At 52.0% G+C, this 26,920-nt stretch overlaps 1 protein-coding gene across 4 annotated transcripts in view; it reads left to right on the plus strand.

The window, feature by feature from the left end:
• TMEM63B (transmembrane protein 63B) overlaps positions 1–26,920 on the plus strand; it is a 47,666-nt gene that overhangs the window by 16,345 nt on the left and 4,401 nt on the right. For 3 of the 4 annotated variants that reach the window (XM_064445968.1, XM_064445965.1, XM_064445967.1), the window contains 19 exons: positions 12,348–12,543; positions 13,160–13,239; positions 15,082–15,120; positions 18,722–18,812; positions 19,622–19,659; positions 20,429–20,571; positions 20,840–20,891; positions 21,170–21,278; positions 21,802–21,872; positions 22,254–22,334; positions 22,470–22,593; positions 22,683–22,816; positions 22,967–23,104; positions 23,382–23,535; positions 23,799–23,905; positions 24,711–24,797; positions 26,196–26,261; positions 26,401–26,563; positions 26,731–26,836. In XM_064445968.1, the coding sequence (XP_064302038.1) occupies positions 12,370–12,543; positions 13,160–13,239; positions 15,082–15,120; positions 18,722–18,812; positions 19,622–19,659; positions 20,429–20,571; positions 20,840–20,891; positions 21,170–21,278; positions 21,802–21,872; positions 22,254–22,334; positions 22,470–22,593; positions 22,683–22,816; positions 22,967–23,104; positions 23,382–23,535; positions 23,799–23,905; positions 24,711–24,797; positions 26,196–26,261; positions 26,401–26,563; positions 26,731–26,836 (1,957 nt within the window). In that variant the 5' untranslated portion in view covers positions 12,348–12,369. The remainder of the gene's footprint in view (positions 1–12,347; positions 12,544–13,159; positions 13,240–15,081; positions 15,121–18,721; positions 18,813–19,621; positions 19,660–20,428; positions 20,572–20,839; positions 20,892–21,169; positions 21,279–21,801; positions 21,873–22,253; positions 22,335–22,469; positions 22,594–22,682; positions 22,817–22,966; positions 23,105–23,381; positions 23,536–23,798; positions 23,906–24,710; positions 24,798–26,195; positions 26,262–26,400; positions 26,564–26,730; positions 26,837–26,920) is intronic. The other variant, XM_064445966.1, reaches the window with a different exon arrangement.

Below are 26,920 nucleotides of genomic sequence, written 5' to 3' on the forward strand. Positions count from 1 at the left end.
TCACCTCTAGCAGACCTTGGTGCACAGTATTTGGTGTGCTCCATATTGCTTCTGGGGTAACCTCCAAGCCCACCTCCTTTGTGTCAAGTCAGGATTTCAGTAGTTTTAGTAGGTGTGAGTACCCTGGCTTCAGCTGGGGCTGAAGGAGCAAGAGGAGCCCCGGTTACCAGCTGCAAGTCTTTAGCAGACTTTCATAGGCTTCATATTTGCTCTTGTGGACTGTGCTCCATGAACAAACAGTGACTCAGAGTGGCTTTGCCCAGTTAAAGTACTGTTTCTTTGTCCTAACATTGAGATAGAGTCCAGATGATATGAGGCTTGCGCTGCCGCGCCTCACTAAATTCAGTGCCCTCCTCCAAATCCAAGCAGCCACTTTATCTTGCACACCTTTATCTGTGGGTCTGGGAGCCGGGCTGCTTGCCTTGAAGTACCACTTCGACGTTCCTGGTCTCAGCTGGATGCCATTGTCTCTGTGCCCAGTGCCCAATCGGCACTTTGTTCCCTGTGTTCCCAAGCCAGGCCCAGCTCCTCTTGCCAAGTCTCACGGGGTGGAGAAGAGGCCATTGAAAAGAAGAGCCTGGTCAGGATCTCTCGAGTGCTGGTGGCTGGCTGAGAGCCTGGCATCCTCAGCCTGGTGCATGTGAGTGACTCCTACCTTTAGACCCCAGCCCCGGCAGCTGAAGGCAGGCAGAGCTGCCCTGAGAACTCAGAAAGAAGTGTTGAACCCTCATTCTTCCCAGCAGGTAACAGTTATCGGGGAGCTGCCTCTAGATTAGATCCCTCTGGCAGCATCAGAGCAAACATCCTGCAGAAGAGTAATTGAGACATCTTTGGGCGCTGATTATGCCAAGTGAGCTCCAGTGGTGTTACCTCTGTAGCATAGATGAGGGCTTGGGGGCAAGGGCAATCTCAAGGCTGTGTTTAATGTCTATCTCGCTCTGCTGTGATCTTTGTTATTTATTCAGTGCCCAGCAGGACCTCAAAATTGGTCTCTCACAGCCTCTGTCTCTCTTGTTGGAGTTCATCAGCTGCTGGGCCAGAGTGTGTGACAGAAGCCATGTGCTGTAAAGTCTCAAGGCTTTTCCAGCATCACAGTGCCCTGGTTTGGACATCCTTGGGGCCAAGGTTGCCCTGGTGCTTTTGGCTGTACAGGGTGCTGTGCCAGCCCTTTGTCATGCCCTGGTGCTGTTTTGTGGGTTTGGCTGTGCTGCTCTCGCCAAAGCTCTGACTCCTGTTACAATTTCCCCAGCAGCTGCAGAATGCTAGTTCCTAGATGTTCTCCTATAACTGTCCTGCCTTGCTGGCTGCATCTGGACCTCTTGCTGTGAGAGCCCTTTGCTGATGTCTGCTGTTGTTGAGGAACAATTGATTTCTTCTTTTCTCCTACTGCTGTAAATGCTGAATCTCTTCTCAGCATGGAGTTGTAAAGGGAGTTCAATTCTGCCTGCTGCAGTTGACCTTTGCTTGCCTGTGCTTTGGGGCCTTTGTAGACCAACCCCACATGGCAAGTGCTATCCTAGGAGCGCTGTAAGGAAGGTGAGGAAAAGGCAAGAATATCCCCAGCCTGCAAAATGCAAACACTTGGAGCTGGAATCTGCTTAAGGACCTTTGAAAAGGATCAGCCTTTATTTGTTATAGGAGGGGTGCAGGTGCCAAGGTTTGGTGTAGATGTTCCTGTTGTTGTAGGAGCAACATTGAGAGGCTGCTCCTGCTGGAGGTCATGTAGCATCCTGGCTGCTTGCCCCCCAGTGCCCACAAGGGAAGGGGTTTCCCTCAAGGCTTTCTGGTTTTTACATCCCATGTGTTTCCTGCTGGATGAGAGTGCCAGGCTGGTGGACCCTTGTCTGCTAGTGCCAATCTTCCTTACCTTCTGGCCTGAAGGAGAGTTTTTCTGTGTGCTGCTAAGTGTTATTTCCAGGGGTGCTGCTCTAAGCAGCCCATGCATCTGCTTTGCCACTGTTCCTGAATTGATGCAGGGTTTCAATTTTCCTGGGCCCCTATGGAGCACTTGCTAAAAGCAGGGGCGTGAAGCTTTTCCGAAGTACTGTCCGGGAGAGATAATGCCCCAACCCTGTGCGTGCTGAGTGTGGTGGTGTCAGTGCTTAGTGCAGGAGGACTGTGCAAGAGAAGCTTACCCCCAATAACCTCAAAGTGAACAGCTTGCATGCTGCGGAATAAGGAGTGGGAATGCTCCCAAGGCTGACGCAGTAGGGTATCCTACCAGCCCCTGATGAGGAACCAGCTGTGGAATCCCAAGAGGCAGCTTGGACAACTGAGATGGTCCTTGCCACTGTTTGGTGACTTGAATCACCAAGGGTTTTCTTGGTGGGAGGTGCTGATCACACTGTGTAGGTAAGTGATTGTAATCATGCCCAGTGGACAAAATTGCCATCTTTGAGTGCTGTGCTGCAAGGAGGTAAAGACTCCTGTCATGCAGAAGCGAGGAGGAGGAAATGGTCGGTGTGACCTTGAGAGACTAGCTCAAAAACCTGGTTTTATGAGACATACACACATGCTTCATTCAAGAGGAAAAGCTGGGTGCAGATGAGAATACCCAGGCTGTGATAGCTGGTAGGGGACAGATACAGGGCATGAGGGAAGGCAAGTATGTTAATACTCCCCTATGCACAAAAGGATTAAGATCAGAGATAAACAGGAAGCTCCAGGATGAGGTGAGCTTACTGATAAACAAAGGTGTCCTGGTTTTGGCTGGGATAAAGTTATTTTTTTTCCTAGTAGCTGGTATAGTGCTGTGTTTTGGATTTAGTATGAGAATAATGTTGATACCACATTGATGTTGTAGTTTTTGTGAAGCAGTGCTTACACCAAGTCAAGGGCTTTTGAGCTTCCCATGCTCTGCCAGGTGCACAGGAAGCTGGGACGGAGCACAGGCAGGACGGCTGACCCAAACTGGCAAAAGAAATACTCCATGCCGCATGGTGTCATGCTCAGTATATAAGCTGGGGAGAGTTGGCTGGGGGTCAGTGGCCACTGCTCAGGAACTGCCTGGGCATCAGTTGATGGGTGGTGAGCAATTGCATTGTGCATCGCTTACTTTGTATATTCTTTTATCATTATTATTATTAGTAGTAGTATTTTCCCTTCCTTTTCTGTCCGATTAAATTTCTATCTTAACCCATGAATTTTACATTTTTGTCTTCCCTGTCAGTTTTCTTCCCCATCCCACTGGGCAGGGGGAGTGAGTGAATGGCTGTATGGTGTTTAGCTGCCTGCTGTGTTAAACCCGACAAAAGGGAAAAGGGATGAGAGCTGGGAGAGGTGCAAATCTCCTGCTAAAAATGTGTACCTGTGCGAAATGGACAAGATAGCATTTGGTCACTGAAGAAACAGAGGGGAACATGGGAAAATTCAGAGTAAATAAGGGTTCACCAGGGAGATTGGTCCATGTTTCAGCCAAGCCAGATGTCATGCACATGAACAGCTCTACTTAAAAGCTCCTTGAAAGTTTAATATTTGTACAGTAGAGATCCTGTACGAAGAGTCGCTCTCACCTAAAAAATGAAGTATGGGAGAGCCAACCTGAGGCAGACTTTCTTTGCAAGACAAGTGCAGACCATGTGCAAGTAGCGTAAGTGCTGATAATAGACACGAGGAGATGATCAAGAAGGCAACCCCTGAGGAACAGCCCATGTGCTACTGGGATCCGTAAAACAGAAGCTGAAAATCACTGCTGTTGAGAGATAGTGGAGTCTCCATCCTTAGGTTTAGTAAATGTCCACTGGGAATTGGTAGAGTTGCTACTGGTGGGGTGTTGGGTGTGATAGGGGAGAAAGCCTTGTTTTCTGGGACTTAATCCTAGCCAAGGCTTGTTTGCCACATGGCCACTGCTCTGCAGAATATACAGCATGAAGTCAGTCTCACCGCTCAACTTATTTATGTTGCGTTTGCTGTATCACTACCAGCATATGCCTACAGGAAACAAGGGAAGCCAAACAGTAAGCGATATTTCTTTATAGACTGTAAAGTACAAGCTGGCAGACAAACTTGATTTCTTTCTGATAGATTTACAGCGCAGGAGCTTGAAGGGAAAGTGACAGGTAGATATATTTGGAACTAAAGTGTTTGATTCTGTGACTCATGAAATCTAACACTCAAAATTTAATGCAAATCAGGTTGGCTGTGACTCTGCTGTGCAGACTGAGAGCTGATTGATGTGAAGAACTGTTGGATAGGTTTGGGCTTTCTCTTGATGGCAGAGGAGACGGGCCCTTGCCATGGACTAGTGTGGGACACATGGATGGGAGTCTAGGGATGTCCATGTGGTGTCAAGACTCCATAGTGTTTGTCAGGAGGCAAACAAGATGGGGCTGTGGACTTCTCCATAGTGGTGCAGAAGTGCCAGGTGCCATGGCTGTGTTGGTTCCTTGCAGCTGGGTGGAGGCAGTCAGGCTGCCTTCTTGGCTGCAGAGCTGCAGCATGGTGTTGCATGGGTGCTGCTGTTCCACCAAACCTCCCTGGAGGGGAAGGGGACACCATCAGCCCTTCCCTGATGGCCAGACAGGGATAGCTATCCCTTGCCCAGGAGCACCCAGTCCAAAGGCATGTGAGAACTGAGGCAGGAGGGCAGCAAGGTGTGACATGGGAGCAAAACTCAGTAGAGAGACCAAAGAGCCCTTAGGCTGAGGACAGATTAGCTAACCAAGATGAGAGGAGCATGAACCACAGTGTACCAGGGTTTCAAGCCATGGTACAGCCCACTTGGCATGGTACGTGATGTTCAGGGCACAATACGAATTGAAAGCACTACCAGCAGATTGGAGGGAGTTCCTGTAAAAATGAGGCATAAAAAAGACCTAGCTGTCTGGAGCTAAATCCGTATCGCTTGGCAAGGCAGACAGTTTCCAGCGGGCGAAGGCAGCATGAAGGGTTTTGCTGATGTGCAAAGGCAAGGTTTTGTGATTGACTACCCTGGGCCATCTTGAAAGGGACAGAGCTGTGAAGCAGACAGGTTCCCTGACCTTCATGGAGGTTAACGCCTGAAAATTCTTCTCCTTATTGAAAATCATGGATGAGAAAATAACCTCCAAGAAAGAAGTGTTATGTGGCCCAGTCAAGGGAAGGTTGTCAAGATATAGTTGGGGAATTAAAATGGCTTGGTTTCACCTGAACCTTGAAGATGATGATGACTATGATCTCCCTGATGTTGAGATTCTGCAGCTTGTGGAGTGTTTTTTTCCCCAGGTAAGGGAGTTCTTCAAACAACCCTGTTTCAAGCCTTTGAAATGAAGGAGCAGCCCAGTACTGAGCGCCAGGAAGTAAGCAGGGGTCTCCAAAACATCTGTGTCCCTTCAGGATCACCCTCTACCAGGTTCAGGACAGGATGTTGGGAGGAATTCCCCCCCTCCTTTTGGGTGGGGAAGCCATGCTTCATTCTCATTTTGCTCATGAAGTGATCTCTGTAAGTCTCAGTTGCCTTTAGGAGAATATCAAACCCAGGTTTCTCATGGATCCAAAGGCTCCTCACTGTTACAGTCTACTTCTATCCCTGCCAGGCACCGTCCCAGCACAGATGAGTCACGTGGTGGCTGTGCTTACAGCTGTGCTGGGAGCATGAGCAGGGTTCTCAAGCAGCAGGATGTATGCAGCCAGCAGTATGCAGGCTGCTGCAAAGCAGTGCTCCGAGCAGTGTGGAGCTAGGACCTGGCCGTGACAGAGATGGTACCTGCCAATACCAGGGCTGGGAGCTGATAAACACCAAAAAAAAGGTGTGATGCCCTTTGCTGGTAGATATTTGAGGCCTGATGCAAAGCCAGCTGGAAGGACTTTGGACCCAGGGCAAGGGTGCACTTAGTTTTTGCTTTGAAGAAGCCAAGCCTGCCAGGTCAAAGCTTTGGAGGCTCAATGTCTGCTTGGCTAGCTCATACAGACAATGAAGCATGCAGGGAGCTTTTTATATTGACTGGAGGAGATGGAGAGGAGGCAGGGAGATGCAGGGCTTTGGCAGGCCCACCTCCTTCCTGGTGATACAGGACCGATCCCTATTGTATGTTCATTGGTGCTTTGCCCAGGCTTGTTTGAAATGCCTGGTAGCACCTTTGCTTCTGGATGCTTTTTTCCTTTGGCCTGGAGATCATGTTCCTCCTCGTTGCACCTGGCATGTCTGCACTTCTCCAGCCTTCAGCTGCCTGAAAGCCCCATGCCAGGTCTGAAGCATGGTGCGGGACAGCTTTCCCACTGCTCTGTCTGCAGTAAGACTGCTATTTACCCCTTTTCTTTGCCGCTATACTCTGGGAAAGGCTTTTGGCTAGTTTGCAAGCCCCCTTCTCTCCATCTCTCCTGAGGCTTCTCCCTGCTTGCTTGCCAAGAGTCGGACTGTTCTTCCTGTGGTCTGTTCGTGGCTGCAAGCAGTTTGCACAGACCTCTGCTGGGCTTCACTGTTGAGGTGCAGGTAACCTAAGGTGGCTGTTTGGGGGGTGAAAAGGTTCCCTACATCTTGGGTGCCAGCTGCTGTGTGAGGGTCCCCAAGTGCCCAGTGCAGGCAGGTCTGTGCAGCCCAGGTAGGCAGGGGGTCAGCATGGCATGTCCTCTGGGCTCAGGTCCCTGTCATCATGGTGTGGATCGCCTATAGTGCTTGGGAGACCAAGGGGACCCCAGAGGGAGCAGGTTTGCAAGGTACAGGCCATGTACCCAGCACCCTCTGGGACCAGGAACCAAAACATACCTCACCTCCCTGAATTTTATGTCCTAGAAATTTAGCAAATTTTGGGTTGTGTTTTTTTAATCTGGAAATCTCTAGTATCACCTAACCTCAGACCTGCTGGTATCCAGCTGCCTGTCTCTGTGCCCCCAGCCTGTTGTGAGACTGTCACATTTCCATAAACTAATGTCTCTACCGGAGCACAATCTTGCTGTTCTAATTACAGATGGGTTATTACCATTTACCGGTGAGAAAATGAATGTAGCTTGTGTGCTTAGGTTGTTCTGGCTGCAAGTGGAGGCATATGCTTTTTTGATTTATATTTTTCTGCAAGCATTTCTCAGGCCACCTCCTCGTGTCTGGCTGACATCAGCTGTGTGGCTGGAAGAATGCAGCTAGACACTTGCACATGTCGGTGCCTCTGTCTGCCTATAGGCTTCTGCATCACTCCTGCCCAAGTCCCAGCAGAGTGCTTTCTCCTTCTTTCCTCCTGGTGCCAGGGGTTTGGCAGAGACTGCAGGATGAGCTGCCGAGGAGAATGGGAAATGCTCCCTTTCGGAGGGCCTGCAGCGCTATTTTTATTGCATGCCCTGGTCACGCTGTGCCATGGCAGAGTTCAGCGTGGGGCAGGAAGCCTTCGCAACTGGCACCTCCTGGTTCCCTGCCCTGTAAGAGCCCCTTAGGCCTCTGCTCCGTTTCACCCCCTGCCCAGACTGTGGGATGACTCCATGAGTGTCCTTATGCATGCTCTGCAGGCTGAGACACAGCCGTAAAAGGGCCAAGGAATGTCACCCTGGCCTTCCCAGCTTCATGCTGCCTTCTTCCTTCTTTCCCTTTGCGATGGGCAGACGGGAGTGTGGAGGCTTTCTTGGCTCCTGCATGGCTGCTCATCCAAGAGGAAAACCCAGTGAGCTGTGCTGACCTGCAGGCTAAGGCGAGGAGGAGGATAGCTCCTGCCCTGCTGGGTCTGCCAAGCCCTGGGGAGCGGCAGTTCCCAGGGCTGTGTTTGCACAGGGCTTAGCAGGCGGGAGCTGGGCTGGAGACTGCGTGCACTACAGCGCCCAGTGGGATGTGCTTTAGGGACTTCCGCTAGGAAGAGGGATACCTCTGCTCCTGACACACAGTGGTAGAAACATGGGGTGGTGTGGGTGCGCTGGTCCTGCTGGGCATGTAAAGGCTGTGGTACAGGGCTGGGAGCAGGCTTCTGTGGGTCTGAGGGAAGCAGGAGGGCTGTTGTTCTTCCCTTCCCCCCCTTCCTGCTGCTTGTAGAGAAGCGAACGGAGTCCAATACTGCTGAACAAGAGCTGAAAATGCCTTTTGGCAAGTATTTCTATTCTGTCCTTGCTGTTTTGAGGAAGGCAGCATTAAATGCACAGAGTGCAAGAGTGGAAAGATCTGGGGCTTGCATGAGACCTGGTTCCAATGTTCTGCTCTTACTGTCTCCTTGGCCCTGCTGTGTGCTGTGGTGGGAAGCTGTGCTTATGATCAGGAAAGGGTTGGACACCTTGGGCTGGTTCTCACCACCCCAGCCCTCGCAACAGCTTCCCACTACCTCCCTGCACCTTGGCTCTGTTTATGTGCAGGAGCTTATGCTGACGTTAGCACCTCCACCCAGGCGGAGCCAAGCTCTCCCTGTGCTATAGCCCTCAAGGGGAAGGAGGGACCAGGAAAGGCACCTTTAACCATGTCCTAGTACAGCACGGCCGGTGGGGGTCACAGGGGCTCACTTACCTGTGGTGGTAGCACAGGTGTAAGGAGGTGGCCAGGGTCCTTCCCCAGAGGCAGGCAGTGGGATCTGAACAGAAAGCTTTGCAAAATCACTTCTGACTTGGGTGGAGGCAGGGCATTAGGTGTGTATTTGGGGGGGGGGCAGTTGTTGTTGAAGTCCCATTCTCTGTCCCATGCTGCTGGAGGGGATTTCCCTTCATAATTGGGAAGTACGCTGCTGCGCTGCCAGCCTGTGCTGCTGTGGGTGCTGGCTTTCCTCCCCGCCTGTCCTTTGCTTAAAACACTGCCCAATGTCAGCTGCCTCCAGGACCAGCCCTGCACCTTGCAGCATGGGACACATTGCAGTGTACCCTGCCTGGTCGAGGTTGGGGACAGAGGGTCCCCTGGAGCAGCCGTCTGAGATCAAGGTGCAAACAGCGTGACAGAGGTATAGCCAGGCCTTGTAGGTTGCTTGTGCCTGGCAAAACCAGCCAGACTCCTGCTCAGACAATAGGCTCCTGGGATGAAGGATAATGGGTAGGCACTATTGATCAAGCCTGCAGAGACGATCAGCAAGTTTTTTCTTAGCTGCCTAATTCATGTTGTAATCCCTGAAGAAGCTGGACGCCTTGGTGGGTCTGACCTGAAGTGATGTGAGGTCATCTCTAGCTTGCTGCCACATGTGACTGCAGCTGGGAGAGCTGGAAGGGCAGAAGTGCTCCAGACACCCCTGCAAGCTTTCCTAGCCTTCCCACACACCTGAAGCACCTCTGTCTCCATGGGGAGCCCCTTCTTGTGCCTACCAGCCAGGTGTCAGGTTGCAAACCTAAGAATGGTGCTAACTGCTGCTCTGCCACCTGGCTGGGCTGATGAAAAGGCAGTGTAAGCCTTGGGTATGTGCCACAGCTTTTCCATTACTGGGTGTTCTGGCTGGGTTACTGGAGAGGCTAGAAAGGTTTATATCCGGTCCCTTCCAGTCCATCCTGTAGGCTTCAGAAAAAAATATACATCTTTGGGACCTGTCTTTGAAATGTGGCTTAAATTACCCATAGGCTTGTGAAGTTTGTCTTGAACTTGTAATGGTTTGTATAAATAGTGATCACAACAGGGTCATAGGCAATGTGAGCGTATGAGCCTCGTTTCTTTTAGAAAGATGACTGGAAAATGGAGCTATAAAACATATACAGGTGAGGTAAGGAGTTTGGCCTCTGCAGAGGAAAATCTTACTTCCCTGTTCTGTTGCAAGTACTTTGGTAAAACAGTGGGTAATATACAGCCAGCTTCTGTTACTTGCTTGGATGTTTAGAAAGCCTCTGAAATTCCTCACAAAGACTGTTAAGAAAACTGTCCACTGGAGGAGATGTAGAGTCCTGGATCAAAAACTGGCAGAGGGTCCACAAACAAAGCCTAGGAGTGAATAGGAATTTCAGTGTGACAAGAACAGAGAGGTAAGGTCCTTTGCTACTAATGACTCAGAAAAGATAATGTGCAGCAAGGTACCCAAACCTGCTGATACGCAGGGTTTATTCAGATTTGTCAGGATGAAGCGACTCCAGAGTGACACTGTGTGAAGCAAAGTGGTGTGAGGGAGTGAGAAAGTGGGTACTGAGAAGCATGCAGCCAGGTCTACTGGAAAGAATTATTCATTCTGGGACGTGGCTGGCTTCTAAATTACTGTGGCTACTCAGGGCAGCAGCACTGCAGGCTGGTTACAGAGATGCTTTTTCTCAGTATTCAAATGTGCCATCGGAGAAGTAAATCATGCTCGGCCACACGAGGAATGGCATAAGGAGAGATGCTGAGAGCATCAGGATGCTGTTCTGGTAGTCAAGGTCATTTCCCTACCCAGGATATTGTATGCAGTTCTGGTCACCTTTCCGTAGGGTCAAAAGAGAGAATATATTAGGGACACACGGTGAGAGTGGTTAGAGCTGGAAGACACCTTGTGTCATGGGAAGGAGAGGACACTTAATAGTAGTGAGCTTAGTAGGTCTAGAATAAGCAAAGGCTTTTATTCTTTGCCTCTTTTATTATGCAAGGAGAACTGAAGGCTGTGGAGTTGCAGTGGGACTGTAATCCTTTACTCAGTATCGGGAACTCATTGCTGCAAGATACCATTTACAACCTAAAAGTTTACAAGATACCCAAAAAGAGGAATGAGAGGTGTTTCTCTTTGCAGCGAGTCCATCTAGGCTGGCACTTTGGACGTAAAAACAGAGGGCCATAACCATTCACACTCCAAAGCATGACTTTCCTTTGAGTCTCATCCCATAATTTCTTCCCATCCATCCCCTGGAGCTTCCGAGCCTCTCATTAATTCAGCCAGGGTGAATTATCCTTCCTGGATCCCCAGTTGGTTCCCAGCTGTGATCTTGTGGCTTGGCTTTCTTCTCCTGATTTTATACTCCCTCTTTCTGTTTCTGTCAGCCCTGCTCTGGGTCTGTACCTGTGAATACATCTTACCAGGGTGTTTGGTGGCTTTTCCAATTTGGCTGACCCCCCGCAATGCCTGTACCCAGCTGGGCTTTTGCTTGTTGCGGTGCCCTTTGTCATTGGTGCTTTAGCTGGTTTGCAGGTGTGCATCCATACCGGCTGAGCTGGGAGGGATTGGTTTGAAGCTGAGCTCTCTAGGACGTAGCTGCCAACAGTTTGGTGGTCGTTATCTAGCCATCCTTGTGCTGTGATGCTGATAAATCTCCACAGCCAGGTGGGACGTTGCCAGGATATACCCATGAGCTGGAGGGAAAAGCCCTGAGCCCTCTCAGCTAATGTCACTATCCAGTGTGGAGCTAGAAGGGCAGGGCTGGTGGCAGGGGGCATTTCTGGGACAAGAGGCTGAAACCAGCACAGGGTGGTGGCTTTCTCGTGCTTTTGCCCAGCCCACCAGGATGCTTTTCTGGGCTTGGGTAAGCAGCCCTTGAGCATTGCCCAGAAGTGATGCTGTGCCAGCCAGCCTTTCTGAATGGTATGTGGTCATAGCGAAGGATTTGGGGTGGTTGGTGGGTGCTGGATAAGAGGGGTGTTTCGGGGATCAGCAGCCTGGGTAGATCTTCCCATCTGTTATCACTGCTTCCTTCTCTAGCTGGTGGGGTTTTCTCTCCCCTGTTCCACCATTTGTTTGTGTTTCTGGTGTAGATTTGTTCTTTCTAGAACACGCCAGTGATGCTCAATTTGCAGTTCTCTATTGCTAGCATGGTTGTCTCTGTGTTTCCTGTGGAGCTGCTCTGCACAGGAGGCATACCTCCCCATGTCCAAGCAGTGATGCTGACCTGAGCCCAGCTGCGGGTCTTGTAGCAATTTGGGGAGGACACTGAAATAAAATATTTGACCAGCTAAATAGTGGAGCCTAAGCCTCCTCTCTGCCCTCTGCGTGGTTGGATGCATTTAGATGCAAGTCAGAGGAAGGAAAGAAAACAAGCAGGGGATGTAACCAGCCCCTGATGGGTGCCCTGGGGGCTGAGGCCTGCAGTGAGTGAAGGGTGGTGATTCAGCCTAATAAAGCTAATGGCATGCAGCCTGGCAAAGGAAATTGTGGGATCATGATGCAGCAACTGTCCTGTAGCAGTTTGTTTCCATCATCCAGATGTGACTTCATGTCCCTACCACCCCACCCTTCTGTTCTTTTCTCTAACTAAACCTTCTCCCTGCTGAGGAGAAGGGGCTGAGGCACTGTGTCCTCAAGAAGAGTAGTCCATGAAGAAGAGGTGCACCTAAATGGTGTGAGAGTCGGGGAACAAGGAAGGGAGCTCTGGGACTGTGCCTGGTAGGACCACGGTTGCTGGAGCACCCACACTCTTCCAGCACCCCCCAAACTCAGCAGGCTTCTCCAGATGACCTTGTCCGTGGACCACTGGTTCTCAGGGAAACCCTGTAGCGCAGAGGAGCCTGAGATAGCCGGCAGGGTTGGTCCCTAACTCCAACAGGGCTATACCATCATCCACCTCATTGTGCGTATAACCAGGCCTCTCTCCCCTTTCCCCAGGGAAGACGATGAAGCTGTAGAGATGCTTCCCTACGTGATTGCCACCCTGGGCTCAGCAGGGCCCACCTGCAAAGCCTCCACATGCAACAGCACCAAGGACTACTGCTACAGTGCCCGCATCCGCAGCACTGTGCTGCAGGGGCTGCCCTTCGGTGGGGTGCCCACTGTCCTAGCCCTCGACTTCATGTGCTTTCTCGTAAGTCTATATACTGTTGTTTCAGCACCTTCTCCCCTAATTAGCTATGGAGGGAGGACTGTGATCGGGTGGTTAGAGCTGAGGGCCCCAAATGCCATCCTGGACTTTGGCTGATTTTATGGCCCTGATTGTGTCCCTTAGCCCCTATTGACTTAACTCCAATACCACCTCATTTAGTCCACGGAAGGGTATTGTAAATTTTCCAAAGGACATGGGTCAGGTTAGGTCAATCCTGCATCCCAGAACTCTCACTTAGGATGCCAAGTCCCTGCAGCTTTACCCACCCAAAGGCTTTGCTCCTCCTTAGGAGCTGCAGGACCACAGATGCTGTAGCCATAATCTCACCCCCTGGGGACCTGAGGGCCTTTTGATCCTCTGGTTAACTTAGCTACTGTGTTAGCTGGGTTTACCTGGACCTCTTGCTTCCCACAGCCATCCAGACAGTCTGATTTTTAACAGCCTTGGGAAACTTGTACTGTTGCATGGCCTCAGCATGCTGTTAGCTGAGCAGTCCTGTCCCCTTCTACCCTCCCTGTTCCCATGGCTCTGCATGCAGAGGACAAAGACGGTGCTGGTCAATGCCTCGTCTCACAGCTCCTCCTCTGCTCTCTTCCAGGCACTGTTGTTTGTCTTCTCAATTTTGCGTAAAGTTGCTTGGGACTATGGACGCCTGGCCCTGGTGACTGATGCTGACAGGTAAGTGTGGGAGAGGGGCAGGAAAACAAGGCATGAGTGGTACCCTTCTTTGCTGCGAGGCAGAAGGGATAAATCCCCTTGCATGTGTTGGAGGCAGCTGCAGAGGAGAGGCAAGCATGCCAGTTGTATCCACTGAGCTCCAGGAACAGAAAAATCCCTGCTTACTGGCTTTTTTTGTTACAGCATCCTTCTCCCAACACAGGGAGTGGTCCCTGCTGACTCCATATCACTTATGGTCCCTACAGTGACAGAGGTGTGCAGGGGCCCTTACAGAGTAGCAGCAGATGGAGTGAGGGAGGAGAGAGGAAAAGAGATCACAGGAAGGGTGAGGCATGCCACAGTGAAGACTTTGTTAAGCCTCTGAAGGTGTCTTTGTGGCTCTGCTGGATGCAGTTCTTAAGAGCACCTAAAAGTGGTAGGTTGCATTTCCAGGTGTGGTACTGCTGTGCTAGTGCGAGTTTAGCTCACATCCCAAGTGCTGATGAGTTGGTCTGGGTATGGATCCTTCCTGCCCAATGCATTCATGGGCTACAGTGTCTGCCAGCAAAAACTGGGGCCCACTGGGGATAGCAGCTCCACAGTGCAGTGAGATGCTATTCTCCTTTTTGCTGTCAGAAGCAGGAAGGACAATGATTATTTTCTTCCAGTACAGAACAAGAAACTCTCCCTGATTTAGCTAGAGGGATTGTGCATGTAGTCTGCCTCTCTCCAGGGGTGGTTTGCTGTGCCTGTGGTGCTTTGTCACATGCTGGATGCAAAGTGTGGCTTCTGAAGGCTAGCTGTGGTAGGCGGTTCTTCCCCTTGATCAGTTGTATGAGCTCATCATGCCCAAAGGCTCAGATGGGGCTGAGCTCAAGCCTTGTTGGTTCCTTTGGCCATACAGATTCAAGCAAGCTGTTCTCAAGCATTCCCTGCACAGTAGTGGAAAGTGAAAGAGTTGTTTTGTTCCAGCACCAAATCAGGAACTCTTCTGGTTTGGGTAAGTGGTCCTAGATAGTGTTAGATAAGTAGCTGTGGCCATGTGGCTCCTCTGCCCCTCCTTTCCTGGCCTGGCTCTGTAAATCAGCAATGCAGGAGCACTGGGGGAAGACAAGAAGGGAATAGCTGTGTGAGACTTCATGGGGGAGAGGACACCAGCTCCTTGGGGTTAAGCTATCTGGACCCAGGCACTGCCTCATAGCCACAGGGGCTGCACAGCTCTGGCCTCCTGTGGGAGAGAAGGCTGGCCCTTCTCAGAGGCGATGCTTGAGTGCCTTGGGTGCAAGGGAGTGGGAGCAGTGGTTGTAGGCAGAAAGGCAGAGGGGTGCCAGCTGTTCGAGGGATAGCTGGTAAGCAAGGGGAGAGGGACAGCATGGCTGTGGATCACCAGGACCAGGATCCCAGGGAGGAGCCTGTGCTACTTGGCCCATCTGTGGAGTGGGATGGGCATTTTGGGAGGGTGGGATGCAAGTGTGTTGGCTGCTTGTGTGGGGAGGAGAAGCATGGAAGGAGAGCTCAGATGGCAGCTGGACAGCTCCAACAGGCCGTTCTGCCTGGCCCCATCTCTCAGAGGCTCCCTGGGATGCCCATTGTGTGGAGCCAGGCCACCTTCCCAGTGAAGCCGGCTTCATTTTAGCTGGTAGCAAAGCATTCTGTCCCTGGGCCAGTAGGGGCTCTTGGTTGTTTTGGCTTGGGGTGGTGCTGAGTTCTGGAAGGAATGGCTTCTCCAGCCTGACCATTGGTGGTTTCTCTTCCTCAGGATGCTGTGTAGCCATGTCGGGTGTGTAGCTCCCTGCAACAGGAGGAGACCCAGCACCTGCTCCCATGGTTGTAACCTCTGCCTTTCTGTTTCTGTGCCCCCAGGCGCCGACGCTGGCAGACGGAGCGAGAGGAGCGGGAATAGTATGTCATTTTTTCAGGGTCTTGTTTCTTCTCTTTCTTGCTCACACTCTCTCCTTTTCTCTTGCAGTATTTTGTCTTGCTTCTGAACTAATCTAAGTGACTGGGAGTTCGGGCTTGGATTTGTACATTTCAGTGGATTCATGCTCTTCTTTTTCCCTCCCCTTTGTGTGAGCCCCTACCACAGCTGGATTCACTCTGGTTTTCGCCTAGTAGCCCTTAAATGCTCTCTGAGGGCAGCAGTGCTGAGAAGTTCCCAGGCCAAGCCAAGGTGGAGGGTGCCGCATCACATACCCTGCTATACCTGCCCATGTCCAGCTATCCCACCTTATGATGGAGAAAATAAACCCAGTTGCTTTGAGCCTGCAGCACACTCGGGTCACCCAGGCACAGGGGAGCCTCCTTTGCCTAGTCTCTCTCATGTCTGGGTGCCATGAGTGCTGCTCCCACACCAGCTGCAAGGGCAGGTGGGTGCATGGAGAGGATCTGGCAGGCAGTTGCAAGACTTTTTTCCTTCACTCCATGAGGCTGCCAGGACAAGGGCAAGTGTTGGCCCCTGTCCCTTGCCACTTACTCCCAGCTGGCAGCATGCATGGCAAGGCAGCATTGTCCCTTCTCTGTCCCCCCATAGAAGCAAAATTCCTGCCTCAGCGATGCTGAGGGCATCCTCCAGCACCTCGGCTTGGCATTGCCCATTAAGCCCTGCCATGGACCCTCTCTCCCTGCTCTTTCATCTTTCTTGCTGCTTTTATCCCGAAGAAAAGAGCATTCCCTCATGTCTTGCTGACTGGCTGGGTGGTGCATGCTGCAGAGGATACAGTCAGCCAGCAAGACAGAGCCTGCAGTGGTCACTCCAGCCAGGCTGATGCATGTCTGAGACCAGGGGAGCAAGCTGCAGCCTCACTTCTCATACTTCATCACTTGCAAAGCAAGTACCTACCACTGCTACTGCCTTGAGAGGGTACAGGAATGCTCCTGTTTTTGTAGTCGCTTCTTGCCCGCAAAGGAGCAGAGCAATCAGAGTGATGAAAACAGAGGTGGTGGTAGCTGTGGTACATGGCACAGACAGGACCCCTCGCTCATGCTTGAGTGCTTTACTAGTGGCTGGCCCTGCTTCAGGTGTGTCTGGCAACTTTTCACTGCTAACACCTTGCAGGGGGAGTGAGTCAGAGGTAGCAGAGCCATCATGTTCTGAGGCTTCTCAGGGGAGCCACCTCACTTTTCTCAGGAGTGCTCATCTCTCTCCAGGGGACCATTTATTCCTGCTCCCATTCTTCATCTGTGCTTGCTGGAGCTCTCTGCATGACAACCTCCAAACCTACTGCTTGAGCTGGGACAGTGTTAGTAGCCGGAAACTTCTAAAAGCCTGTGGAGCTCAGTGAGGAAACCTTGTCCTGGCTGTGCTCCTCCAAGGCTGGTGGCACCTTCCCATCGCAGATGTTCTCTGTGCCAGGGTGGGTTAGGGACATGTGGATGCTGCCTGGCACTCCCAGCCCTTGAATGTGCAGCATTACCGGTGCAGGAAGACATCCTTCTCAGATGTGTCCCTTGTCCTGCCCCTTGGAAGGGCTTGTGGTAGCTGTTGGCACTCTTCATTGGTGACTCAGTCTGCACCTCTGTGTGTAAAGGCAGTGATCACACAGCCCTGCAGCCCTTGCCCCCCACGCAGCCACCTCCTGCCTTGTATTGCAGCAAGCTCTTTCCACAGCATGCCTGGCCTCCCCTCCTGGATGGAGCTTGCAATTCCCTTGGCCTGAGGCTAGCTGTGCCTTGGACCCCATCCTTCTCCCTCCCTGGCAGGGCAGGCATCAAACCTGGGGCAGTGAGCAGGGTCCCACCTTAATCTTCTTGTGGTTTAGGGCAACCTTGCCTCCACCCACTTGCTTTGTTAGTGCTTTGCTTTAAAAAGCCTCCAGCTAGGTGCAGGTACTGTTGGAGCTCCCTCTTCAGCTTCCCATCTTTGGTAAGGTTTGGCCCTCTGTCTTCTCAGCACTGCCAGTCATCCTGATTATCACCTCTGCCTCCTGCTGAATGGAGCTGACTTAGCCTGGTTGTCTTATAATATGGCTTATAATATGGTCAGTTGTTCCCTCTAGTGCTGCTCTGCTCTCTGCTTTTCTAGTACCAAGGAGTCAGAAGCACACTATGATTGTGCTGGGCTCTTCTCAGGGCTGCAGATAGCAGAAATTCACCTTTGCTCCCTGTCCCCAGCTGCAAGGCCTCTAGGATTTTAAAGGGCTGAAGGTCCAAGAGCTTGGTTGAAACTCGCTCTCTCCCTCCAGCAGAGCAGGGCGTTGGGCTGAGCAGTCGCAAGGTTGCACACCACTGTCTAATCTGCACTCCTATAGTCCCATAACCTTCAGCTAATCTCCTTTTCCATTTCTCCATCGCTTCCAGCTAGGAACTCAGCAGGTGCTGCTCTGCTCTGAGGGAGGCCAAATTGTCTCATCCTCTTACCTTGTGACCCTGCTGAAGGATCTTTGCTTGTTCTCCATCCCATAGTGTCATCCACCTTGCCTCTAGCACTGGTCTCTCAGTTGCTGTTTCTCCGAGTTCTTGTCCATCTGATTCTCCTTGAACCTGTACTGATTAGAGGGAGATGGTGTTTTTATCTGGTGGGGTTTTTTTCTTTGCTTCTAGCTTTTGGATGAGCCTTATCTCTTCTTGTACCTCCAAGGTCCTGGCGTGCTGTTGTCATCTTGCAAGTGCTATTTAATTTAGGTCTCTGGACCATTTTATTGTCTCCTTTGCCCGCTGCCCTCTGCCTCCATTTGTAGTGGGGGCTGTTGTCTGCTCTGGATGCTTCTGCTGCAGGCTTTTCATCTAGGTCCCTGCCTGCCTCTGGAGTAAAGTAGTCTGGGATATTCACCTCTCTTGCTTTTCTGCCCTTTAGCCTGCAGTCATTCACTTCTAGCTGCCTGCCCTGCTCCTGCTGGAGGGATTTCCAGGTAGGAGGCCCAGCTGAGGCTGTGGAGCAGGTTGGGCTGAGCCTGGCTCCAGGCAGCACAGCCACTGGGGCTCAGCTATGTTTCTCATCCTCCTGGGATTCCCTGCACTGAAGCACTAAGGGTGGGGAGGACAGGTGTAGCAGGAGTATGACCCACCAGACTCCCAGCTGCCTTCTTCCCTAAGGCAAGTAAAGCCCTCCAGCACAGGACCTGCTGCCAGCACCTCTCCAGAGCACTGGGGCTGCTGCCCTGCCACCTTTGCTGTGTCAGCAGCAGAGCCAGAGGGGCTGCAGCATCCTCTGGTTCCCACCTCCTCTCTGTCTAAACCATGCGCTAAAGAGACCTCATCTCTCCTCCATGGCAGCTGCTGCTAGCCCCTCCTTGCAGGGGCTGCTGCATAATGCACGTGCCTTTCAGAAGGTGCTGAATGAGTAGCATCCATGGTCGAGCCCTTGGTGGGCTGCTGGGCTAGGGTGCTGTCTGAGGAGGAGTCTCTGCTTACTGCTACCTCTGCTCTTTGATCTCACCTCTCTCCATCTCACCTGGGGCCAACTGACCTGAATTAACCACTGATCTTCTGGGTGCTCTTGGTTCCTGGCCAGGCTGCCTCCTCTCATCTTCTAACTTTCTCCCTCGCCTCCTGCTTGTCATTTTAGCGTAGCCTCCGCCCTGCACTCTGACAACCATGACCGCTACGAGCGCCTGACCTCTGTCTCCAGTTCTGTGGACTTCGACCAGAGGGACAATGTGAGTAGCAGCAAGAGTCAAACACCTTGCCTTTGACTGGTCAGGAGCCCATAGCTTTGTCTAAATCAAGGACTCTTCAGAAGCAACACTGTTTGCCCATCCCCAGGCCTTAGGTCCCATACCTTGTAGTGTGTGAGTGTGGTTTAGAGCTCAAGGAGATGTAACTATATGGCTTCTAGACATGTGCTTAAATAAATAGGCTGTACGTCCCTGTGGCTTAACGGACATCTGTCCAACTTTTCATCTCAGTGTTACAAACAATACTGGCCAGGAGAAAGGTGTCTGGCTCTTCTTCACACTGCTGTCTACCTCTGCTGCTGGTTTCCTCTCTAAAGGGGAGGTGCAGTTAAGTAGGATAACAAGGTGTGATGGATGGGTGGTGAAGCTCCCAGGAAATATTCTTCCCCAGGTGTCCTTTGAGGAGCACTGGCTTGGCCCGCTCTGCCTTCCCAGTCCCTGCAGAGCTCCTGTTGTCCACGAAGATGGCTGACGTACCTGTATGGTGAATTTTCTGGGTGTCCCCAGGCTTTGGAGAGCTTCCATGCTACAGCCAGGAGCCCATGGGTTGCCTGGGAGGCTAAGCTGCCAGTTGGTAGGGGATGGCCACATGGCAGAGTCCAGCCTGTGTTGTGCCCTGTGGAGTAACGCTGTCATCTCCTTCACCTGGGCTCACCTGTGGCTCTGCACATCTGGGTGCTTGTGGTACAAGGACACTAGCCTGGTCCCCTGAGCCTTTGAAGGAGGGAGCAGGGTAAAAGGGAGCACAGAGTGATGTGAGACTTTCCTGCCTTTTTTTTTTTTCTGCACAGGGTTTCTGCTCCTGGCTGACAGCCATCTTCAGGATAAAGTAAGTGCCCCAGGACCTGCATGTAGTACCCACGTGGGGAAGAAGCCGAGGGTGTTGGGACATCCAGCGCAGTATAGCTGTGTGAAGTCACTGCCCTTGCTGCAGCTCCTTCTCTGAAGAACACAAGTAACATGCTTGTCCTCTCCAGAGGACACAAAGACAGGACTTGATGAGGAGTCCTAAAGCCAAAACTAAGGTCACACAGTGAGTCTGTGACAGAAGAGTACCCAGCCCAGGTGTCCCCTGTCTCAGTTCCATCTCAGAAACAATGACTGCTGCTCTGCAGAGATACTCCTCTCCCTGGGACTCCTGCTAGGGGCGCTGCTGTCTAAGGAATGACTATGAAGGAGGGACTGGAGGGTGCAGGGAGACGCCCCCAGCCTGATGGTGCTCAGGACTAGTCTCCTAAGTGCTTCTTGACTTGAGTGCAGTGGGACAGTGTCAGCCATCCTGTATCTCAGCAGGGGAAGCAAGGCCGGCCAGAAGGGTGTGAGGTGGGGTTTGCATGAGTCCAGCTGCTCGTCCCAAGGGGTGGAGGGTAGGGACATGAGGAGTGGGGCTGCAGTAAGCATTGCACAGGCAGGTTTCTGCCTAGGCTGGTTCAAGGCTGGGTGCCGGGATCCCTACCCAGGACCTCACCACAGCTCTGTAGGGCAGAACCAGGGGTGCTGTGTGAGCTCAAACCAGGAGGGCAGCTATGACCCTGTGCTTTTTTCCAGCACTTGAGGAAACGTACAAGATTGCCTGACTGCCTTTCTCTCCCTGGCAGGGATGACGAGATCCGGGACAAGTGTGGGGGTGATGCAGTGCACTACCTGTCCTTCCAGAGGCACATCATTGGGCTGCTGGTGGCCGTGGGCGTGCTGTCTGTAGGCATTGTATTGCCTGTCAACTTCTCAGGGGACCTGCTAGGTGAGAGCAGGGAGCCTCTGGCTGGGCTGGGGTAGCTGCTTTCAACATCATGGCCCAGACCACCAGGGAGCAGTAGAGGGCAGGATGGGACTAACACAGACTAACCTTGACTCCTGTCCCACTTTGATCGTGGTGCATCCAGAGAGTCATTCCAGGCAGCTTGGATTTTAGGGTGTACTGCAGGGGACATTCCTGCCATATCCCACCCTAGCGGTGCTCTGTGCCACTCAGTATAACTGAATGTGCCTGTGTCTGCCTCTCTCTCTAGAAAACAACGCCTACAGCTTTGGGAGGACAACTATCGCTAACCTGAATTCTGGGTATGTGTGGGCAGGGATTAATTGAGGCCTTCAGGGGGTAATTTGTAAATATCCACTTGCTGCAGAGCCTCACCTCCTTGAAGGTTGCATTTCTGCTCTTGCAGTGAGGCTACTGTCCCTGTTCCAATTTCCAGGCTGAGCTGGAATTTGGTTGCAGGGCATGTGGGTGCTGTGGTGGTTAAGTTGCTCATGGCCCCAGTGCCTTCCGGGCCCGGCCAGTCATATACAGGGTTGTAGTGGCAACCTTGCACTGACCTTTGTGGTCTCCCTTGTGACAGGAATAACCTGCTGTGGCTGCACACATCTTTTGCCTTCCTGTACCTGCTGCTGACGGTGTACAGCATGCGCCGGCACACCTCCAAGATGCGCTACAAAGAGGATGACTTGGTGAGCAGGATCTGGCTGCTCTCCCAGGCACATTTTCCCATGTCCTTCTGTCAAGTCAGGTGGCCTTGGAGAGAGTAATGAGCACCCCACTTCCCACAGTAATTTGGGGCTGTCTTGTTTTGGCTGTTCCTTTATTCTGCCTGGCCAAAGGCAGATCTCCTCCAGAGCAGCAGTCCTGACTGCCTGTGGGGAAACAGGAGAGGTCTGCACTTGATGAACATGTGGGAGGGACCCCTTGCCTTCCTTTTGGGTTGCTCCAGCTGCTTTTGCCTTCTTGAGGGAACCCCCTGTTTCTGTTCAGGCAGCTGCAGTGTAAGCCCCAGTCTGTCAGTCTGCATCACACCAGGATGCAGGGTGCCAACAGCTAATGGAACCATAGGAAAGGGGGAGCCCTGGGTGCTGGAAGTGATGGGGCTGCCCTTTCCCATTGCTGACTCAGGCCTTGGGGGGTTTTGCTGCAGTCCAGTCCTTCACATCATCCATACCTATCTGCCCCGTTCTCTTTTTTTTTCCTTCCTTCTAGGTTAAGCGTACTCTCTTCATCAATGGGATCTCAAAATATGCTGAGCCAGAGAAGATCAAGAAGCATTTTGAGTGAGTCTCCCTGCATCTCTAATTAAAGGCTGCTCTGTAACAGGGTTGTTTTTATTGGGGTAGTGGTAATGTTACCTGAAGCGGTAACTAGTTTTCTGAGAGCAGAAAACTAGTTAAAATCATTGAACACTCGTATTTTCGGCGTCTCAGTATGTTGGGGTCAGAGGGGTGCCTTGCTGCCACAGTGCAGAGTCCAAAGAGGCTCCTTGTGCAAGAGCCCAGAGGATGCAGTGTTTGTCTGGTGTGTTGCTCCTGCTATAAGGCACAGCCTGCAGGCTCCCCTGATGGTCAGGGCAGGATGGAAGACTTGGAGGCATGGGGTTTGCTTGAAGGTACAGCCTTTGGTGCTGGGTGTGATGAGCCGGTGCTTCCCATTCACAGGGAGGCCTATGCCAACTGCACTGTCCTGGAGGCCCGTCCCTGCTATGATGTGGCCCGGCTGATGTTCCTCGATGCAGAGAGGTAACCCCTGGTTTAGGGGAGAGGGCAGGGTGGATGGGGACTGTGGGCTCTCCCTTGAATCCAATAATATGGGAGCTTTTTGTGAGCCACCCTCTTTCTCTCCTTCCTTCCTTCTCTTCCCCTCTCCTGTTTCAGGAAGAAAGCTGAGCGTGGGCGAATCTACTTCACCAATCTGCAGAGCAAAGGGAATACACCGTCCATGATCAACCCCAAGCCTTGTGGCCACCTGTGCTGCTGTGTCATCAGGGGCTGTGAGGAGGTGGGGAGAGAGCTGGAGGTGTTGGGCAGAGGGGTGCACAGGGGCTTGGGTCCCTAGGTCTCTGCTCTGATGCCTGTCCCCATGCCCAGGTGGAGGCAATAGAGTACTATACCAAGTTGGAGGAGAAGCTCAAAGATGACTACAAGCGGGAGAAGGAGAAGGTGAACGAGAAGCCTCTAGGGATGGCCTTCGTCACCTTCCACAATGAGACCATCACAGCCATGTGAGTGCAAAGGATCCTATCGTTCTCTGGAAGGTGACCTCTCGCAGGTCTCCCTTTTAAAGAATCATAAATGCCAGCACTAAGGCATCCCCCTTTGCTTGTCCCTGCCAGCCCTCTGTGTCAGCATCTCCCTCTCTCTCTCTTCTTCAGAATCCTCAAAGACTTCAATGCTTGCAAGTGTCAAGGCTGTGCATGCCGTGGGGAGCCCAGGGCCTCCTCCTGCAGTGAGTCCCTCCATGTCTCCAACTGGACAGTCAGCTATGCCCCTGACCCACAGAACATCTACTGGTGAGCAGGTCTGTGGGGCTCAGCAGGCCCTGCTGATGGGAAAGGAGTGCATCCTACCTGTCTCCCTCCCCGTCTGCTCCTCCGGTAACAGAATGAGTGGTTCTTGCCGAGGCCCAGGCTGGCTGAGCTAGAGGTCTGATCTGACTTGGAGGGGGAAAGCCTTGGGCTGGTGCCCTAAGTGCTGTGTACATGGGCTGGGCTGTTGTGTGCATGTGAGGCCTGGACCTGCCCTTCTTTCCCATGCAGCCATCCTGATGTCCTCCTTCCCCTTTCCCAGGGAACACCTCTCCATCCGGGGCTTCATCTGGTGGATCCGTTGCCTTGTGATAAATGTGGTCCTCTTCATCCTCCTCTTCTTCCTCACTACCCCTGCAATCATCATCACCACTATGGACAAGTTCAATGTCACCAAGCCTGTGGAGTACCTCAATGTAAGGCCTTTGGAGGCAGGTGCAGGACGGGTAGCATGGGAACCACCCTGAGGCACAACAGCCCCTGCAAGGGAGTGGGTAGGGGGAGAGATTATCAGCATTCTCCAGGTCCTGTCAGCCTGACCAGGAGAGAGGTGCTGAGCCTGGCCAGGGTGCAGTGGCAGCCGTGGTGCTGGGGTCTCAACATCAGCAAAAGCAGCTGTACCTGTGACTGGCAAAAGAGCTGCTGCACCACGTAATACGTGGTCTCTGCCTCGTTACAGAATCCCATCATCACCCAGTTCTTCCCCACCCTGCTGCTGTGGTGCTTCTCTGCTCTGCTGCCCACCATCGTGTATTACTCTGCCTTCTTTGAAGCACACTGGACCCGGTAAGAACAGACAGTGCCTGTTCCTAGTCACACCAGCATGCTGCCTGGTCACTAGACACTTTTCACTGATGTAAAGCTCCAGGCTGGATCTCTCTGTTTGAACTCCTGTCTTCCACTCCAAGCGTGGTGTTATGTTGCACCTCTTGTACACTTGGGATCTGCTGTGGACAGCTGTTCTGCCAATTCTTAGCTGCTGCTGTGCAGCATGGTTGCGCAGAGCTTGATGTAGGTCTGCAAGAAGAAAGCTGGGAGGAGTTGGGGCTGGTCACTGTGAGAAATGCTGGTAGTGAGGGAAGTCTAGACCGAGGTTAGTGGGCAGGGGTGGCATGCCTGTAACAATGTGTAAGTCACAGCTTTTCCAAGGGAAAATTGCCTTAGCTGCTACAGCTTTTGGCTGTAGGGAAGGTATTTGAAGTGCAGAGCACTAGAAATGTGCTGCTTGTGAGGCACGTTCCCAGCAGGATGTGCGATGTAAACTTTTGTTTTCTGCTCTGTGTTGCAAAGACTGGTGGGGAGGATGTCACTAGCTCTGAGGATTGCAGGTGAAGAGAAATGATTGCAGAGTCCTCTAAAGACATGAGGGCTGGGAGAGACTGTGAGACAAGTGGAGAGGGACTGGGACTCAAGAACAAGCAGACCTTGACACACTGAAGAGAAAGGAGGCATATGCATGTACCAGTAGTAGACAGGATGAAATTCAAACTGGACACTGGGAAGTGCTTTCTAATAAGAAAGTGATGGGGATATCAGTACTGGGGCTGGCGGGGTGACAGTGAAAGGTCAACGGCCTCTCCTCTGCCCTCAGGTCTGGAGAGAACAGGACAACCATGCACAAGTGTTACACCTTCCTCATCTTCATGGTCTTGCTGCTGCCATCACTTGGCCTGAGCAGGTAAGGCTGGAGCAGGGGGAAAAGCAAGCGGAGAGACCTGGAGCACAGGGAGGGTTAGGATGTGCCCCAGTTCTTCTTTGCTATTTCCTTTCCCTACTGCACAAGTGCCATGGCCACTGTCCCGCTGGGGAGGTGGCATTTAGTTCCGGTTGGGGGGCAGGCCAGACCACACACAGCTGGGCCCCTGGGAGCTTGTTGAATCAATCTGCAGCCACATTGATATGTGCCTCAGCGTTACAAATAATGCAGCAAAACTAGCATGATCAGTGGACACGTGAAAAGCCTGTTCAGGGTCTGCTGGAGAAGGAGGCACTCCCATGTCTCTGCTCAGTGCACGCACCAAATTTTGCACAAAACTATCAAATTCCCCATTTGAGCCAGAACTGAGGAGGTTGCACTCCTTGGCTGGGTGGAATCTCTATGTGTAGGCTGCAGAAATACTGATCCATCTGGATGTGAGCCCCAAATCTTCCTGCAGGGCTTATAGAAGTGCCCTGTGGCAAACTGCAGTGAAATGTGACAATCAGACAAGCAGACCACTGAAAAGAGGCTGAATATGGGTATAGTGTCAGGAAGGAAAAACTGGGAGGTGGGAGTGGGACAGGGGTCCTTACTGTGGTAGAGTGTTAGTTATACATTGCAAGGAGGGGAATCTATACCCCCTAATTCAGGATTGGGATACAGCCCCTCAATGGTGAAGTCAGGCAGCTCCTGAGAACAGAGAAACCCCTCTGACAGAGGCATAATAGTTCTCCATCCCAGTGGGTGGCTACAGCACTTTCCCAGCCAGATTAAAAATGCCTTGTTGCATATAACCTTACAACCTAGGCAGGTGAATGTTCTTCAAAGGTTTGCGTTTTGACCAGATATTGTTAAACAGACCACGCTTCCAAGGACTCAGTCCCCCCGCTGTTGCCTCTGGAGCTCAGTACTCTGCCGGTACCTGAGGTGCCAGAGGATTGGATGGGGTTTTTACATCAAAAAGAAAAGTCAGAATTGAGGAAAATGGGATTTGTTTCTCCTAAGGGACTTTTTAATATCTGTGTTGGAGGGTACCTTATACCTAACCAGTTTCTTCTGTAGAGTCAGTCACCTCTTCCTTGCATGGATTTTGTGCTCAAACAGAAGGGAGAGGAAAATACTTTACTGATAGGATCAGGGCAAAGGGAGAAGAACACACATGAGAGTGGGAAGCTTTACATCCCTTTTTGAGTGCTGCACTCTTTTTCCTAGTGTCTGATTTACATAATTACTGGTGATACATCCCAAGAGGGAACAAAACAGTCAGTGGTCTGAGCTTTGGGTCTTTCTAGAGCAGCTTCCACATATTTGCATGTGCATGTCTATATCGCTGCTTCTGACTGTTTCTCTTTTCTTCTTGCCCACCCTACCCCACAGCTTGGATGTGTTTTTCCGCTGGTTGTTTGACAAAAAATTCCTCGCTGAAGCCACTGTGCGATTTGAGTAAGTGGAGATGGGCAGAAGGCCCTTCTTTGCAATGGGGGTACGTTCTTGTTGGCATCCAAAGGTACTGGGGACTCCCAGCTGCTGGCCTGCAAGGGGGAAGCACCTCCTGCAGCCTGCTCTTGCTGTGCCTCCCCAGATGTGTGTTCCTGCCGGACAACGGGGCCTTCTTCGTTAACTATGTCATTGCCTCTGCCTTCATCGGGAACGCCATGGACCTGTTGCGCATCCCTGGCTTGCTCATGTACATGATACGCCTCTGCCTGGCCCGCTCAGCCGCTGAGCGGAGGAACGTCAAACGAGTATGTAGTGGGGCTGAAGGGGTCGGTTGTGGCCTCCAGCCAGGGATGGGAGTGCTGCAACGGAACCCCGATGGATCTCACCCAATGCTGTGTGTACAGCTGAGTGTGTTGCACAGCCTCGCAGAGCTCCTGGGGTCATGCTGACAGGTATCTGTTCCCTCTTGCAGCACCAGGCCTATGAGTTCCAGTTTGGGGCTGCTTACGCCTGGATGATGTGCGTCTTCACTGTGGTCATGACGTACAGCATCACTTGCCCCATCATAGTCCCTTTCGGTAAGTGATAGCCCTCTGCCTCCCTGTCTGGGGAGAGCTTGAGGTGGGGAGGCAAGAAGGGTGGGGTGGGGGAGATATTCCCTG

The sequence above is a fragment of the Phalacrocorax carbo genome, chromosome 3 (genome assembly GCF_963921805.1).
Source record: "Phalacrocorax carbo chromosome 3, bPhaCar2.1, whole genome shotgun sequence".
In the NCBI taxonomy this organism is placed as follows: Eukaryota; Metazoa; Chordata; class Aves; order Suliformes; family Phalacrocoracidae; genus Phalacrocorax; species Phalacrocorax carbo.